This window comes from Wolffia australiana, chromosome 4, assembly GCF_029677425.1.
Source record: "Wolffia australiana isolate 7733 chromosome 4, ASM2967742v1".
Lineage (NCBI taxonomy): Eukaryota > Viridiplantae > Streptophyta > Magnoliopsida > Alismatales > Araceae > Wolffia > Wolffia australiana.
The window spans coordinates 6,450,079-6,467,763 of record NC_135838.1 but is presented as its reverse complement, the minus strand read 5'-3'; the positions used below and the strand labels follow the sequence as shown (position 1 = coordinate 6,467,763).

The 17,685-nt window shown below is 42.5% G+C and overlaps 1 protein-coding gene across 5 annotated transcripts; it reads left to right on the top strand.

Annotated features, from left to right (window-relative positions):
- The first annotated feature begins 8,845 nt into the window (after positions 1 to 8,845).
- LOC144701735 (pentatricopeptide repeat-containing protein At1g74630-like) lies at positions 8,846 to 12,473 on the top strand. 5 transcript variants are annotated; one of them, XR_013581098.1, is made up of 5 exons: positions 8,846 to 9,640; positions 10,256 to 11,114; positions 11,181 to 11,546; positions 12,080 to 12,286; positions 12,372 to 12,473. XR_013581098.1 is itself a non-coding variant. In XM_078573478.1 (3 exons), the coding sequence occupies exons 1-3, from the start codon at positions 8,964 to 8,966 to the stop codon at positions 11,268 to 11,270; spliced, it is 1,626 nt and encodes a 541-aa protein (XP_078429604.1). In that variant the 5' UTR covers positions 8,846 to 8,963; the 3' UTR covers positions 11,271 to 11,688. The 5 variants fall into 5 exon arrangements, 1 of the variants encoding a protein (XP_078429604.1); XR_013581099.1 differs by having other exon boundaries at positions 12,095 to 12,473; XR_013581097.1 differs by having other exon boundaries at positions 12,080 to 12,473.
- Positions 12,474 to 17,685: the final 5,212 nt, after the last annotated feature.

Genomic DNA, 17,685 nt, shown 5'->3' with positions numbered 1-17,685 from the left:
AGATACATGCAACGGTATCTATCTCTCTCAATACATATTACTGTCTGTATTTCTCTCTAGATACATATCTGTCCCTACATCTCTCTCTAAATACATATAACTGTCTGTATCTCACTCTTTAGATACATATAACTCTCTATACCTCTCAATACATATAACTGTACCTCTCTTTCTAGATTCATATAACTTTCTGTATCTCTCTCTTTAGATACATATAACTCTCTGTACCTCTCTCTCTAAATACATATAACTGTATGTATCTCTCTCTTTAGATACTTGTATCTCTCCCTGTTCATTAGGGTTTGACGGTCCCAGTGCGGTCCGGTTTTTTGGCATGGGCCTAAACCTTACCTGAAGTTCGGTCCGGTTTTGGTCCGCTCTTGTTCGGTTCCAGTCTGGTCCCGGTCCGGTCAAATTGACGAGTCAAAGTCAAAATCCATGAATCCAAAGCTGGTTGGACTTGGAACTTAAAGAGAAAATCCATGAATCCAGATGAGATAGTGCAAGAGTATTAACCAACATAATAAGAAATAAGATTACCAAAACAAAACCAACTGGAACATGAAAAACAAAGATTCTTCTACTACAAAAGAAGAAGAAAAGAAGAAGAAGAGAACAAAAAAAAAGAGGAAAATGAAAATGAGATGAATAAAAGAAGAAGAGAACAATAAAAAGTAAGGAAGATGAAAATAAGAAGAATAAAATGAAAATAAAAGGAGAAGAAAAGAAAAAATAAGAAGATAACAAAATGAAAAAATGAAGAAGAAAAAAGAGGAAAAGAAGAAGATAAGATAAGAGATAAGAAAAAAAAAGATGAAGATAAGAAGAGAACAGAAGAATAAAGAACACCAGAAGTGAAGAAAGAAGAAAGGAATATGAAAATTAGAAGAAAAAGAATAATAAAGGAAGAAAATAAGTAATGAAGATCAGAAGAAAAGAAAAAGTAAAAGGGAATACAACAAAGAAGAGAAGAACACAAAAAGGAATAGTAAAAAGAAGAAGAAAAAGATAAGAGCAAAGAAAGATGAAAAGAAGAAGAGAAGAAAAGAAGAAAACAATAAGAACGTTTGAAAAGAAAACCAGAAGGATAAGAAAGGAAGATTAAAAGTATTAAAGAACAACATATAAAGAAATAAAAAAAGAAGAGGGGGCGGCGGAGTCCCACGCACTGCCCATCGCCCACCCCATCGCCCGCCACCCCACGCCTCCGCCACCCCCGAGGCCCCCCGCCAACCCCCCCCCCCCTCCTCATCTGCCACCCCTCCCCCCACGACTCCATGCGCTCGGGGAGAGGCAAGGCTCTCGGGAGCGTAGGGTTGACAAAAAAAAAACAATTAAATTTCTTTTAACATACACTGGTACTGGTCCAGCCTGACCTTTAGATCGGATCCGGACCGACCGGCCGGTCCCCTTGGAAATGGTGGACCGCCGGTCCTGGTTCGGTCCGGTCCAACCAGGTCCCGGTCCAAAATGTCAAAGCCTACTGTCGATACATATAACTGTTTGTATCTCTCTCTTGCGAAATACATATAACTCTCCGTATCTCTCTATATATATAGAAATAATTGTATGTGTCTCTCTCTAGATTTCTATAGTTGTTTGTGTGTGTCTCTCTATCAAGATTTTTATAAATGTATGTTTCTGTTATCTTCTACTAGAGACTTTATTTATCTTTTATTTTCTCTCTCTCCCGATCTCTGTCTGTCTGTGAATCCAAAGATATCGCCCTATTGACTTCATGTTACAAAGTCAGCCATAAATCAATAGTGTAGTTCCGGTTTCTTTCTAGAAAAAGCACAGGGATTTTTCCAAACATATCCAGTGGTCATTAGTTTTGCAATAACTTGTATCTTTACTTTTTGAATGACATTTATTTATTAATCTTCGATCCCGCTATTAATGTAGCATCGCTCGTAAAGTCATGCCTATTTTTTGGCAAACAGGCAATAGATTTATTATTGCATTGCACAACAAATTGCTATAGAACTAATACTCCATTTTATGGTTTCGATTGAAATATCATAAGCGATATTTTACATAGAAATAGTATTATTTTATATGACGGTCCTCCTAAGCCGAAGAAACAGATCCAAAATTACTGAGGCACTTTGCAAGATCGATTCAATATGAGTGAATAAGGAAATTATAGATAATGAAGTGATTTGTGAATGATTTAAACTTAACTGAGAGTCATTTATTTGAGACATTTATAATGATAATTATCCTGATTTTTAAAATAATTCAGATGTAATTATCTGATTGAGAGATAAATATAAATAATGGGTGACAAATTTTGGCTGACAAATTTTGACATATTTGGTTGATTTAGAGCTTTTACAAGTGTTTAGGAGCATAAGCATGTTGTTTTTCAAAGATAGGTGTTTTGGCTCACAATAAAACTAGGATCCTGATTCAGAAGTCAATTAACTGCTTCTATAGATAAGGTGACGCATACTTAGTTCAGCATTATAGCACATAGGGCTTTGGTGCCACTACAGCACTTCACTTTGCTACCTCGCTATGAGAATGACACTTCAAACCTTTGTTCTTCAAGAATGTTCACTTTCTCACTAGCAAAAGTGCTTTCAGAACCTTTTAAGATATTCTTGGTTTTCTTGCTCCCGCTCCCTTGCCCTCAATCAAGCCAACTTTATTTTTGGGGATTGGTAGGGGCAAGTCTACAAGCGGGTTACAAAAACAATGAAGATTTGAATTCAAATTATGAAGTCAATGTGGGCACAACTTTAAGGAGTGTTATGAAGTCAATGAAGATTAATCTGAAGAAGAAAAGTGTACATGTTTAAAATACAACATCAAAGATACATAGATATCCCAAACAGCGTTCTGGAAAAGTGGGCTGCATGAAAGAAAGGGGAAGCATTCTCGCCGATGACAATATTTTGTTCCTGATAACCTGGTGGATTATGAGTTTGAACATAACATTCAAGAAAACTTTTCCAGTTAAAAAAGGATGAAAAGCATTGCCTATTTGAGGCAGCCTTGGTGGCAAAGATTGGGGAGTCAAGATTTTGTAACCATAAAATTTATTTTTTATGTACCTCCCTTATTTAGTGACTTATGGTTAGTGAACCAGACATTAAAAAGAGTGGCAGTTTGTTTCTTTAAATTCTGAGCTGAAATTTGAAGAAACCTTTAGGAGAAGAAAATCAAAATTTCAAATTCTGTACTTATTTTACATGTGTTCTGATGTCGAAATCTAATTGAATAAATGTATTTGGATAAAAATAAAAACTAAATTTAAAAGTAATTGTGTGCCATTAATCGGCTCAAGTCAATGTTTAAGTCTCCATGAGGTCAACACGAACATAAACGCTCTGTATTATACAGTGATCAACAGTCTTAGACAAGTTATAAAAAGGCTTTCTAGAGTGGACACAAGTAGACGGTGCCCTGTGGCTGTTTCTCAAGTCGGTAAATTATTTGAACTGTTTTTCTTGTAGTCAAAATATAGTAAATCTGTAGGGTGTTTGTTAAAGACATATTTTAAATTTGTACGGGTCTTTAATATGCTCAAGCCAAATTAAACTGTCCAGCCAAAGAGGTAAGTCAATTAAGACCAAACTTGGAAAAGACTTTGATGAACTGGTATATAGATGGTGTCTCATGGCCATTTGCCAAACAGGAAACCCTGAGATAGTGGTAAGGTAAGTTGCAACAGCCTATGCAATTTATTTTGAACTAAAAAGACAACAACATAATAGAATCTCTAGAAAAAAAAATTGTGGGAGCAATGCCCTCAGTTCGCAACTGCCAATGTAATAAATCATTATGGAAGTAACACTTCCATTTGTGTTTGGAGCAATGTGGGATGGGTAATCACTTGGGGCTTTCATGTCCAAGACTCACCTTTACAAAAATTTTGGTAAAAAAGACAGACTACAACATGTATCAATTTAAATTCACATGCAAAATCCTAGGACAGTACTATATCAAGAAGGAACATGGAAAAAAGTCTCAAACTTTGGACTGTTGATAAACTCAAATTTAGGGTCTAAACTTGTCGTTGATATTTGAGTAAATCAGTAATAATTTAACTACTTAGTGATGAGCATGAGTCATTTCCACAGGGGACAGATATTAGGGCTTAAATATTCTTTAAATGATAATTCACGAGAGATGAGAGAAGATATGTATAAAATAAGGGATCGTGGTGTGACAAATATGAGGCAGAGAGAGAATGATAATAATTATTTAACAATGATGATATGAATAATAATATGTGGGATAGGTAGAGGGTGTGGATATATCAAATGGAAATGAAAAAGTGAGATAGATCAGTACGTGAAGTTATTATGGATGTAGAAGATGAATGAGAAGATATGATGATGAGATGGGTGAATGGATGTGAGTGGATGTGTATGGATGATGGTGAAATAGAATAGTGGAATAAGAAATGATAATGACATAACTGATGGATGTGATGGAAGAAGGGATGGATGCTTGTGAGATGGAGAAGAGGATGATGGACTAGATGAGTTTTTATATAAAACTCAGGAGACGAGGTCAAGACCAAGATTGGATGTAGCTGTGGTTGGGTGAGATGATGGAAGATGGTGGCGAGAGTGAGACAATGATCAAAAAAAGGATATAGATCTAGGGATGTGAAGGATAAAAACTAATATAAGGCAGGAGACTAACCTTAGATCCATGCGTTTAGTCAGGATTAATGTATTTTTTTGATGCAGATCAGCCTCTCCACTTATTGGGTGATCTTCCCCAATCATTCAAAGCACCAAGAAACCCTTGATGGACCTTCAAAACCCTCACTCTCTTCCAATCGACCTCTTTAGGAGGAAGTGAGTTCAAATATAGTTTTTTACAAAAAACTGAGGGTTTATAGATTCAACGGTATGGATGAAAAGAAGAAGGAAAAGCAAAGCTCCACTCAAAATTTCGGCCCATAACTTATTCTACATCGTCAGTTATCACAATTTGAATTTGGATCATTCTCAGCCCTCTGATTATCTCTCTCCGATTTTGGAAAAGTCAAAGAGCCATTCAATAATTCCAAAAAATAGATATTAATTCATAAAAATGTTTGAAATATATTTTTTGAGTTTAAACATGATATCTCTTCGAATGTAATGCCAAAACATTTAGGAAAAATTATATCCTATCTCAAAAATTCATGTTATTTCAGAAAACTCATTAAAAACACTTTAAAATTAAAGAAATTCAACATATCATTCTAAAAATATATTTAATCATGTTAAGCTTGATAACACACATATATAATCAATTTAATGCAAATAAACATGTAATCTGATTATATGGACCTACTAAAATGTGTGTTATCAATTGTCAGATGAGAGAAAGAGGAGACAGAGGGATTTAAGGAAACCCCCCTCCCTCCAATAAAAAATGAAGTGACAATTAACAAAAAGATGCATTTGAGCGCAAGATATGCTGATGATTGATACCTATATAAATAGAAGGGGTTATATCACGGTGTGGCCCGAACTTTTTCAAAAATTCGAGTTACAGCCCTTACTTTTTTTTTGCCGCAACACAGCCCGAAGTCCCATTTGGTCCGCAGCATGTGACGTGGAGTCTACGTGGCTGCCAGGTGGAGTTTCGGCGGAGTCCACCTAGGCGGAATCCACGTGGCAGCCACGTGGATTCCACATCACAGCGCGATTTGAAGAAAGAAAGATTTTAGCCCGCCCAATGTGAGTCACCCGGGAGAGAGCTGAGAAAGGCGACGAAGGAGAAGGAGACAGTGGAGAAGGAGGAAGAAAGGGCGTGAGGGAGAAGGGGCTTCTTCTTGGCTACAGGAATCGTTGGGAGCTTCTTCCTGGCTACGGGAGTTCCATGAGGTAGGGTTTCTCTGTTCCATTCATGTAACTTTCTCTATCTCTCTCTAGATTTCATGGTTTACTGCTTTTTTAGCTACGTGTGGGTTGCTTTCTCTCTCTCTCTAGATGGACATACATTACTGCTTCTCAAAATACCGATGATCTTCTATCTTTATCTTGAAGCCCATATTTTATTGCTCTCTCTTCTATTCATGTAACTTTCTATGTCTCCCTCTAGATTTCATGGTTTACCGCATTCTTTAGCTACATGTGGGTTTCTTTCTCTCTCTCTCTCCAGATGGACATACATTACTGCTTCTCAAAATACCGATGATCTTCTATCTTTATCTTGAAGCCCATATGTAACTTTCTCTGTCAATTTTAAGATCTTGTTCAATGACTTTTGAAAGTTCTTCTCTCTGTCCCTCTCGTAAATAAAGATTACCTAGGGCTGCTATTAATTTTTAGCATTCTATTCAGTAACATTTGGAAAATTGTGCAGTCTCTCTCCCTTTAATGAAGACTACCTTGGGCTGTTTGGTTGTCTATCTCTATGTAAAACTTTCAAACTCCATTCTTGCAGCTTTCTCTCATTTTTCACATCTTGTTTAGTGACAATTGAAAATTTTACGATCTCTTTCTCTCTTAAAGGAAGATTTCCTTGAGCTGCTCTTTTGATTAACAAGACATTGGGAAATTGCAGTCTCTCTCTTAAATGAAGAATCGCTTAGGCTGTTGTTTTTTGTCTCCGTATAAAACTTGCAGACTAATTGATATGGCCTCATTGAACGCCCGGGGCACATCAAAGGGGGCGGGCAGGGTCGAGCCAAGCAGTCCACCTCCGGGCCACCTCCGGTCCGTGCTGGGTCAACCTCCAGGCATGGTCGAGCTGCATGCTCCCCGTCATTAGCTCTCTGATAAGCTGATAAGCTGCATGCTCCCCGTCATTTCAATGCCTCCTTTACCGTCCCCTGCTCTCACCCAGCAAGAACATATTTTAAATTCAAATTACCAATCAAGAATAATGTTTAACTTTATTAAAATGCTGTTTATTAATAATAAACGCATGGTGCAATATAGTTGTTCGTCTCACCTGGCACAGAATGCAGCCCGGCTGTGGGGAACTCAGTCTCCTACGTTGGAGTTTTTTATCTGTGGGGAACACAGAATCCAGCCAACTCACTTGCTTTTCTTGCCTGAAAATTTCAGTATCAACCGAGATAGGAAATTTGAAATATGTTTTTCAATAAATTCTCAAACGACATAGGTGCATATCTAAAAGCGTTAAATGAAAGAGAATAAAATAAAGGCAGGTTCACATCTGTAGGAGGAAAAATAATGTTCAACTGTAATGCGCCTTGGCCAGATCCTGGGGCTGTAAAATTTCAATAGCAGAACTAAGTTATTGTTCATCGACCAGCTCAAAAATCTGTGACTGGAGAAAATCCTTAGTGACACTGCTCAAATAAAGATGAGATTTCAGAATCGCAATCAGATGTACATCATCAGTCGTCTGGGAAAGGCAGGAGAAGTTATTCTGAGGTGTTTCTCCTTTTTTGATTGATTCTGCTTTCTTTTGGAGGGCTTGGCGTTCCTCAAGGTAATTTCTAGCAACAACATCTTCAAAGGTGCTCGATAAACCATGGGAGATTTATGATCTTTCTTTTGCCTATATTGCTGCAACTGAAAAAAAATGAGGATAAAAAATGAGAAAAATAGCATGAAATATCCGTAAAGAGCAAGAAACTGATGCTTGGAACAATGAAAAAGCAACATGAAAGGGAATTGGGGCAAGAAAAACCTTCTTCCGTCCAGCGGCTAATAGATCCGTCGTGTTCTTCTTTATTTCCATTAGATCTTGCAGCATAGGCCAAAAGGGAACCGGGGGGTCAACGATTCAATCCTCACAAGAATCTGCTCTGCAAAGAGACCCACCAATTAAAGAAGCAAGAAATGGAATCCTGAAGCAGCCTAAATCCATGACGACCGCAAGAGAAAAGGCACAGATCTACCAAGAGAAAAGGCGACGCGGGAAGAAGGCGTCAAACCTAGGACGAATCAAACTAAGAAACAAAACAGTCAAAGATGAATCTGTTCATCAACAGATCCATCCGCCGGATAACTGTACTGCTTAAAATAAATCTTGATTCAAATCACGAGAAACCAAATTTCCAACAGAATTTGACAAAAAAACATATGAAAACAAATTCGCTGCGTCTGGAGAATTGATTTCTTGGCAAATTGAAGACAATGCTCCAATCCGCGGGAATTCTTCTTCCCCCCCTTCTCCTTCATGCGAGAGTTCTACAGAGAGAGAGATTGAAATTTGAGATCCAGTCAGTCCGCAGTCTACCATCACTCGTGGATCAAAGCAAAAAAGAATCAGCGAGGAAGAAGAATTGAAGATCAAATTTCAATGAACCCTAGAACAGCAAGCGCAAATGAACGAATGGGTATGGAAGAGCATGAATTTAGCTCGCCCATCTCCTCTTTATCCCAGGGCACCTCCGTGGCCCGAGAGCAGGCGTTGATGACGGTGTTGTAGGTGAGGACCGTCGGCGCGACAGAGTAGGGCGGCCGCTTCAGCCGATCGAGGAGGGCGAGGGCGTGCTCACAACGATTCCGGCGCCGACGGCGTTGATCAGCGCGGAAGCCCCTTCTCCCTTGCGCCCTTTCTTCCTCCTTCTCCACCGTCTCCTTCTCCTTCGTCGCCTTTCTCAGCTCTCTCCCGGGTGACTCACATTGGGCGGGCTAAAATCTTTCTTTCTTCAAATCGCGCAGTGACGTGGAATCCACGCGGCTGCCACGTGGATTCCGCCTAGGTGGACTCCGCCGGAACTCCACCTGGCAGCCACGTAGACTCCACGTCACAGGCTGCGGACCAAATGGGACTTCGGGCTGTGTCACGGCAAAAAAAAAGTAAGGGCTGTAACTCGAATTTTCGAAAAAGTTCAGGCCACACCGTGATATAACCCATAAATAGAAATAGCAATATAATAAGAGAGAGAGAGTACATGCAGCAACGGCATTTCCACATGGTTTGGCAATGGCAGACGTCCCTTCTGCCCGGAGTTGCACCCACCTGGATATACCCCCATACAACGAGAAGAGTATAGATAGGTATACATAGAGACAGAGAGAGGACTCATGCAGCCATGGCTGAGCTCTCTTTTGGGGGCCTGCCGGAGCCGCACCCATCTGGACCAGCTCCAAGCCCACCTCCTCAAAACCCGCCTCGAAGCCTCTCCTCTCCTCTCCGAATATCTCCTCCATCTCCCCGCCTCCGGCCTCCCCTTCTTCCTCCCCTTCCTCTCCTTCCTCCCCTCCTCCTACCCCTTCCTCCACAACTCTCTCATCCGCTCCCTCTCCCCTTCCTCTTCCTCTCTCTGTCTCCTCCCCTTCATCGCCATGCGCCGCTCCTTCCTCCCCCCCGACAGCTTCACCTTCGTCTTCTCTCTCAAGGCCGCCTCCTCCACCGCCGAGCCCTCCCATGGCGAGCAGCTCCACGCCCAAGCCCTCCTCCACGGCCTCTCCTCCCACCTCTTCGTCTCCACCACGCTCATCACCTTGTATTCTGAGCTGGGTCGCCTTCGTTCTGCGCTAAAGGTGTTTGATGAAATGCCTGTGAGGAACGTTGTCTCGTGGAATGCCGTTGTCTCTGCCTACGCTAAGGCCGGGGACGTGGCCGGCGCTTGGAGGGTCTTCTGCTTTGCGCCGGTGAGGGACTCTACCTCTTGGAATATCGTCCTCGCTGGGCTCGTCCGCTCTTGTGGTGATCTCGCTCGCGCGGTGATGGTCTTCCGCCTCATCCCCGAGCATGCCAGGTATGGAGAGTTGAAGGGAGATGAGAGATAGATGGGTTTTTAGATAGATATAATGATTGATAGATGGGTAGAGAGATAGATAAATAGATTTTTCATTCGTAGATATGGATATATTGAATTATACATTTATAGATATATATAGATAATTTTAAAGATATATAGATGGATATAGATAGGTATGTAGATTGGCGGTTAGATAGATTCATGGATATATAGAGAGTTAGGTAGAGAGATGGATTTATAGATAGCTATAAAGATTGACAGTTTGATTGATAGATTTATAGATATATAGATAGATAGATGGATAGATACAAAGAGAGAAAAAGTTATGTTGTGTATCTATAGGCATTTTACTAGCAATAGTTATGTTGAATATACAACCTTATTCTTGGGAGTTGATCGTTATCGTTGTGTGCATCTATTTCTGTTATTTGATATTGGATTAGTTGGTGTAATTTCATGGGATGTCAGTTCAATTCGTTATGTGTGGTTGATTTTTCATTTCTGATTGACTGTGAGTGAAGTGTGTTCTTGATGGTGGATTTGTTTCATGGCTGTTAGTCGTGACACTTGGAGAAATTTCATGTGATGTAACTCAACTTACCTCAAATCCAGGGACTCAGTCTCGTGGAGCACCATGGTTTCTGGGCTCTCCATGCATGGGGATTATCACCAAGCCTTTGTCTTCTTCCGTGAGTCTCTGCGAGCTGGAGCCCTGCCCAACGAGGTGGCGCTCTCCTCAGTGCTCTCTGCCTGTGCAAACAGTGGGGCCTTGGCTTTGGCCTGCTCTCTCCACGGTTTCCTTGACAAGGCTGGCTTAAATGGCCTTCTCCCTGCCTGCAACTCCCTCCTCAGCGCATATGCCAAGTGCGGCGATGTGCCTGCAGCAGAGAAGTTCTTCTGGCTCTGCATGGAGCAGAAGAGCGTTGTCTCCTGGACTGCCATGGCCGGTGGTCTCGCCGCTGTCGGTCGCGCTGACGAGGCAGTGCAGCTTTTCCTTGAGATGGAGCTCCAAGGGTTCACCCCGGATGCCGCGGCCTTCATCTCCTTGCTCCAAGCATGCAGCCATGGCAGGCTCGTGGAGCTGGGCCAGAACTTCTTCTCCATTATGCAGACCAAGTACCAGCTTACACCCTCTGTGGAGCACTATGGTTGCATGGTGGATATCTATGCTAGAGCAGGCCGGCTGGATAAAGCATTTGAGATGGCGATGATGGCGCCAACAAAGGAGAAGGAGGTTCTCTGGAGGACTATTCTCGGCGCCTGCGTCGTCCATGGTGAGGTGAACATGGCAGAGGAGGTCGAGAGGAAGCTGGTGGAGATGGGCCATGGCGAGGCAGGTGACTGTGTTTTACTGTCCAATGTTTATGCCAGAGCAGGAAGATGGAGAGAGGCAGCAAGGGTGAGAGAGAGGATGAGAAACCAGCGGATGGATAAGCCGCCAGGGTGGAGCTCAGTGGAAGTCGGGGCCAAGGTGTTGGATTTTGAGCACATACCTCTGTGTCAAAAAGCATAGCTGATTCAGAGCCGCTACTTTCAGGCGTCAACTCTTTCTGGGCAGGCTGTTGAGCTCCAACACACGCCTTCAAGACAGGGTGACAACCTCCTAGCTTTTGCAGCTGCAGAGTAGGAGGTGAAAGTTGCAGAGGCCAAGCTCAGGATAAGGGAAGACGAAGGCTACATGACACATGTGAGAAGGATATATAGTCTTCCTCCATAGCAAGAAGCTCGCCTTGGTGTTGCGCTTACCTGGGCCTGCCGGGGAAGCAGTGATAAGGGTGGTGAAGCAGTCGAGGGTGTAGACCAACCAAGTAGATCAACCAAGTTTTGCACCAGTAGATCAACCAAGTTTAAGCATATTGTCACGCCAAGATGAGGATGGTCTTCTAGATGGCTGTGATTACTGGTGAGATGGAACATGATGCCTGTTTTTTTCACTTTTATTGCGTGTTCCCTGGCAGGCGCTATTTACTTTTTTCCCTTCCATTTTGCTTAAACTTTGTTTTTTTCAGCTTTAACGTATCTTGGTGAAAAAAAAGCTTCTAGTTCTTGGTTGATCTACTGGTTTTTTCTTTTTACATGATAAAGATAAACACCGTTTAATGTTTTTAGCATTTTCGTAGATCTACTCAAACCCACTCTGAATGAACTTAACTTGTATAAACGATCTGCAATGTGTTTTTCTTGGCTATTTTCAGGATTCCTATTATTATGGGATCAATCTCTATCATAGCACACAAAAATGATGTACAATTGCGCTGCAAAAAGTCATACTTTGAATATTTTAGGCAACATTTTGCTTGTATTTCATTGGGTCGATAATTATGCACTTAATTTTCTATCATTTGCATGTTTATCACACATTTTATCATGACTTGAATTTTTATTAGCCATGACGTTTTTTTCTTTGAATTTTGTTGAATTTTGGGTGATTTTCAGGGTTTTTTGTTGCAGGTCAGAAAAATGGGGTGTCTGATGATGCCCAATGGATGATGGTGTGTGATGCTGCAAATAATCTGTGGCAAATATTTCTCTCATGTCATGGAAATTGGGGGCCACATGATGATGCGATACGTAATCGTATCTATGAACGTTGACCCCAGCCCAAGCCAAAGGATGATGGGCCAGCCTTATGTCGGCTATAGAGTAGGAGAAAGTGGCTTCGACTACTTTAAGTGCCTTGTGCACCTTTCCACATCATGGCGCTCTCCTAACCCAATTCCTCTCGCAGATGTCCAGCCCTGCAACCAGAACAGGGAGCTACCACAAGTGCACGGTGTTGTTCATTCTGTGTGCTTGATGTCGTCATCAGTGTGCCAATTTGTTTTCATTCCATCCTTCTCCCTCCACTCTTCCTTCTCTTCTACTCTCTTGTTATTGCATTGTGAACATCGTAGGGTTTCATCACGAAAGATAGAAGTGACAATTAAGTGGTTTGAACAATCTGGTATCATAGTCAGGTTTGCATCTTCTTCCTCATGGAAGACTGCCTCCACTCCTGGAACACCAGTTCGAGCAAATCCTCCATCTCTTGGAGCACCAATACCGGTCAGCGCAGCTCCCTCATCATTGGGGCTCGTTGTCACCCACAGAGCCCTCCCTGTACCGGCTGCAAAACAGAACCATGTTGGGTCCTCCATCGCCCACTCTAGCAGGCTCAGCCTGATTATTGGGGCTATCCGCCCTAGTGAGTCTGATGCCAATGCCGTGTTAGGAGTGGGCACCCTTTAAAAGATTCCAGGAATTGGGCCTGTCGGTAAAGACTACAGTCGATCCAATTCATTCCCTGGAAGCAGAAGAGTCTGCCATAGCCGGCTTACTGTCGGATGCTGCAGAACGGGCCCCCATCTCACTTGGATCCACAGAACCCAGCTGACCTTGGAGAGGCTTATCCTGCCACTGCCACGAGAGTGCCATGAGCAAGAGAATGTGCTGCCCTCGAACCTCCTTATCTGAACAAGCTCTTCTGGTCTCCGCGACGAGCTGATGAGCAGGAACACCGAGTAGAGTTATTGCGATCTAACTCCCCATGTACCAGATTAGCTCTGCAAGAATGTGGTCAGGTGCACCAAGGTAGTGGTACACAAGTCTCACCATGTTGCCACTGCAGAGAACTTTCCCAAGACCCTCAACCCCCTACATAGTCCACCTCAGATGACTCCTCTCCCATTCGGGGCCAACACCCCCTTCCTCGTCTACCTGCTGTCATGTTGGGCCATACTCACAAAGTCGATATTTTGGGAGACATGGAGTCAGATGACGACGAGGACATTGAGGACGATCATCACTGTCGTGTTGGGTGTGGATAACAAAGCCAAAACCCCCTTTCATGTCCGGCCCAACACCATTGTTACACCGACATTCCAACCTTCTCATATGGGGACTTCGAGTGTTGTATCTCCTCATTTGGGCCTACCTAGTGCGGGACGCCGAAGTGCTTTCGGGTTCTCTCATCCTACATGGAGGGGAGGGATTCAGCTTGCATGATCAAGCAGGTTTTCGCTATCTGGGACGACTTCAAACATCAAGTGTACCACTGATTTGGCCTATAGCTTCAAGAGTCTTATCCCCAGATATTCAAGTTGCAACAAACGTGCTTTTTTGGATGAGGTCGTCTCTGCCTAAGTGGAGCTGGTGGGCTACCTGCTAGAGCTGTCTGAAGAGATGGCCATGCATGCTCTCTATTCCACACTACAGCCGTTCTCTTCAAGTTGACATCAATCGGAGAGAACCAAACTCCGCCGAAGAACTCATCGACTACGCTTTTAAGGCAGAGAGGTTACTGACTCAATTCAAGTCTATAGCAGTAAGGCGAAGTGGCAGAGGACCAAGGCCTGTGAGTGGTATACCGAGAAATCATGTGCCAGTGGCTCCGACCACCGTTCCATGGGGAAACCCACCGTCCCGACCTCCTCACCAATTTTGACTTACCACCGAGGAGTTTATCAATCGAAGAGCACAAGGGCTATGTTTCCAATGTTATGAGAATTTCACGCCTGGGCATGCATGTTGCGAGACCCTCCATATATCTATCGTGATGAACATGAAGGACTCGACGAGGATACTTACAGATGATGAAGGTGAGACAAGAGAGGAAACAATTCCGCTTGAGGAAAACCTCAATCGACTCCATGACTCAACCTCCACGTCGTTGCCAACATGCCCCTGCCACATTCCATCCAACTTAAAGGGAACATCATGGTCAAGAGGTCATCATTCTCATTGACTTGAGTGCATCCGACAACTTCATCGACTGCACACTTGCCTTCAAGCTGGTCCTGACATGACGAGTGATAAACCTTTACTACATTTGCGACGAGGACACCAATTTCAAAAAGAGGCACCAACATCTGCCCAGAGGAACCAACAGTTCTATATAGCGAAGATGATGGATGATGAAGATGGTTACACTAAGTGTGTTGGATACAATTCAATGTAAGGCGAAATGCTACCCTTAGATCCCTATTTTTCACAGGATCACGACATCTTCCTGCTGTAGACAAACCTCCCCACTTCTCTGTTGAACTTCCCCAAACACTAGAGACACCACAAAACATTTGATGGACTTTCAAAATTTCACTTGCTTTCAATCACCCTCACTAGGAGGAAGTGAGTTTAAAGAGGATTTTTACAAAGATGGGGGCTCAAATTATAGATTCAACTGAATGGATGGATAAATGATGTAAAGACGAAGCTACCTTTCAAATTTTAGCTCGATCCGAGTACTGGATCGTTGAATATCAAGCCTAGAAGTTGGATGATTTCTAGCCTTCAATTTTCTTCAAATATTTCTCTCATGTCATCCTCGTCAGCACCATAACCTCATTCAGTCAGGGTTTTTTCTTGTATGGGCATTAAATGTGATGATTGGCTGAGATTCCTCCTCGTCATTCACAATTGACGGCTCTCGTCGCATCACTTGTCACCTTGGGAAAAGACAAAAAAGAAATAATGATAGTTTATTATTTAAATATGTTGTTTAATAGCTTTTGTCGCAGCTGACATGGCGTCATGTCAGAACACACCACATCAGCGATTTTCCCTATAAACAAGTAGAAATGTGACATGTATGCACCACGTGTACAAGTGGCGTCCTGTGGAGCTGCCATGTCGTCGGCCGTCAATGTTGACTATTCCAAGGAGAGAGAAAGGAGAGAGAGAAAGGAGAGAGAGAAATAATACTATTTTAACCATCTCTTTCTCGGGCCAAAGAACACATTTATTGCCAAAATAGCTTCTTTTTTCTGATTGGTCCATGTCACCAACGCCAGGAAAAGTAAAAAAGAAAGGCCCAAAAATACAAGTAAATATATATTTTGACAGAAAATTCATATCTTTCTGAATTTAATGTCAAAAAATTCCAAAAAATCATATTATAACTCAGAAAATTGTATTATTTAGAGAATCTATTGTCAGAAAAAATCTCCACAAATAAATTAAAATACATAAAATTCAAGGAATTTAATCATTTTAAGGCAGATAACATGCATATATAATTCATTCAATGAAAATAAATATGTAAATATGGTCATTTTAAGCTACTAAAAATGCATGTTATCAATTATGCAGTCGAGGTTTGGCCTCTAACACAGTTGTTGAAGAACGAGAATTTTGCATGGTCCGTAGAAGCCTAGTAAGGGTTTGACAGGTTGAAACAACCCCTATCATCGGCACCAGTGCGCGCCCTCCCCAATTTTACACATCATTTCACGATCGATACAGATGCGTTTATATGTGGACGGGGTGTCATACTTTTGCATCATCGCCTTCTTCAGCCAAGCACTGCCGCGATGATGTGGACACATTTAGCCTACAAGAGAGAATTGGTGCTAGTAATTCTAGCAAGCCAAAAAATGACATCACTACCTAATGTTTGAAGCATTCGTTATGGCTACCTAATGCAACCTCGTACACTTGTTGGAGCAACAAGAGATCCAAGGTAAGAATCATCATCTAATAGTTAAACTGATGGGCTATCACTTCTACTTCCAGTATAAGACAGGAAGCTTAAATCAAGTGGTTGATGCACTATCATGCTAATATCTCTTGTCTGGCAACCAACTGTGTGATTTCTCACTATCCAAGTGGGGCGACATGGCTGAGGTTTGAAAAATAATGTGGCACGATCCTAGGTTACTGAGCATCATCCAAGGGTTACGAACATCGCCGAGCAGTCAAGGAAAATATAACTTGGCTCAAGACACATTGCTTCATGACGATTGACTAGTCTTGCCAGAAAAATAATCTATCATTCAGCAAATCCTTGATGAACTACACGACGATGTCATCGGGGGAAACCAGGGTTTTCCCAAAATGTATTAACGAGTGGCAGGGCAATTCTATCGGTGTGGTATGACACACAACATCAAGGTGCACATCAATGCATGCCCTCAATGTTAAAGATTAAAGGCATCCTCACTCTCTCCAGCCAGGCTCTTGCAACCAACCCATACCACAACAAATCTGGGAGGACATATCGATGAACTTCATAGAAGGCCTACTCAAGTTGGGCAGCATTGACTGCATCCTGGTCTTCGTTGATTTTCTCAGCAAGTACAGTCACTTCTTCTGGTTGCACCATCCATTTTTGGCTGAGACATAGCCAACAAGTTTGCAACCGAGATAGTGAAGCTAGATTGTGTTTGATCGCGGTAGCATTTTTCTAAGCCACTTTTGGACAGAACTTCACAATTTTCAGGGTACTCAGTTGAAGCACAACTCATCGTATCATCCTGAATAGGATGGACATACTGAAGTAGTCAAACGATCCGTTGAGACTTACCGTCACTGCTTGTAAGGGGACCAACCAAGGAGGTGGAGCGCCTGGCTACATTGGGTGGAACTAAGTTACATCACATACTACCACCCCTCCATTAAGATGTCTCCATTGAAGGCAGTCTATGGAGATGAACCAACCAAGCTCCTGCGCTACGATAGTCCTACCATGCCATTTGATGACTTGGACCATGTACTTCAGCAAAGCGATCAAAATTTGTAATTCTTTCCCAACACCTGGAACGTGCACAAACCACCATGAAATTCCAAGCTGATCGTCACCATCGCCACATCAAGTTCGAGAAGGCAACACCTTGTTCCTAAAGTTGAAACCCTATTGCATGAAGTCCCTTGCTCGCACCCTGTATGAAAATTTTGGCTGACAAATATTTCGTACCATACCACATCACCAGCGCATTGGACTGGCGGCCTACCATCTCAACTTGCCACACGAGACATAGATTTACCCAGTGTTTCATGTTTAACACCTAAAGGGCGTAGTGGGACCGGCAAAAAAAGTACAGTTCATTCCACCGGGACACTTTGCGGCAAATGAATGGCATGTCACTCCAGCAGGGATTACAACCTTCAGACCATCCGGCTAGGGCCTCTAGGTCCTCACGCAACTTGGGAACCCGTCACCCAACTGTGACAACAATTTCCATCCTTCCAGCTTGAGGACAAGCTGGTTGACTTAGAAGGGAGTCATGATGCGACACACACTTACATCTTCAAAGTTGTCCCCGGCCCAAGCCAAAGGACAATGGCCC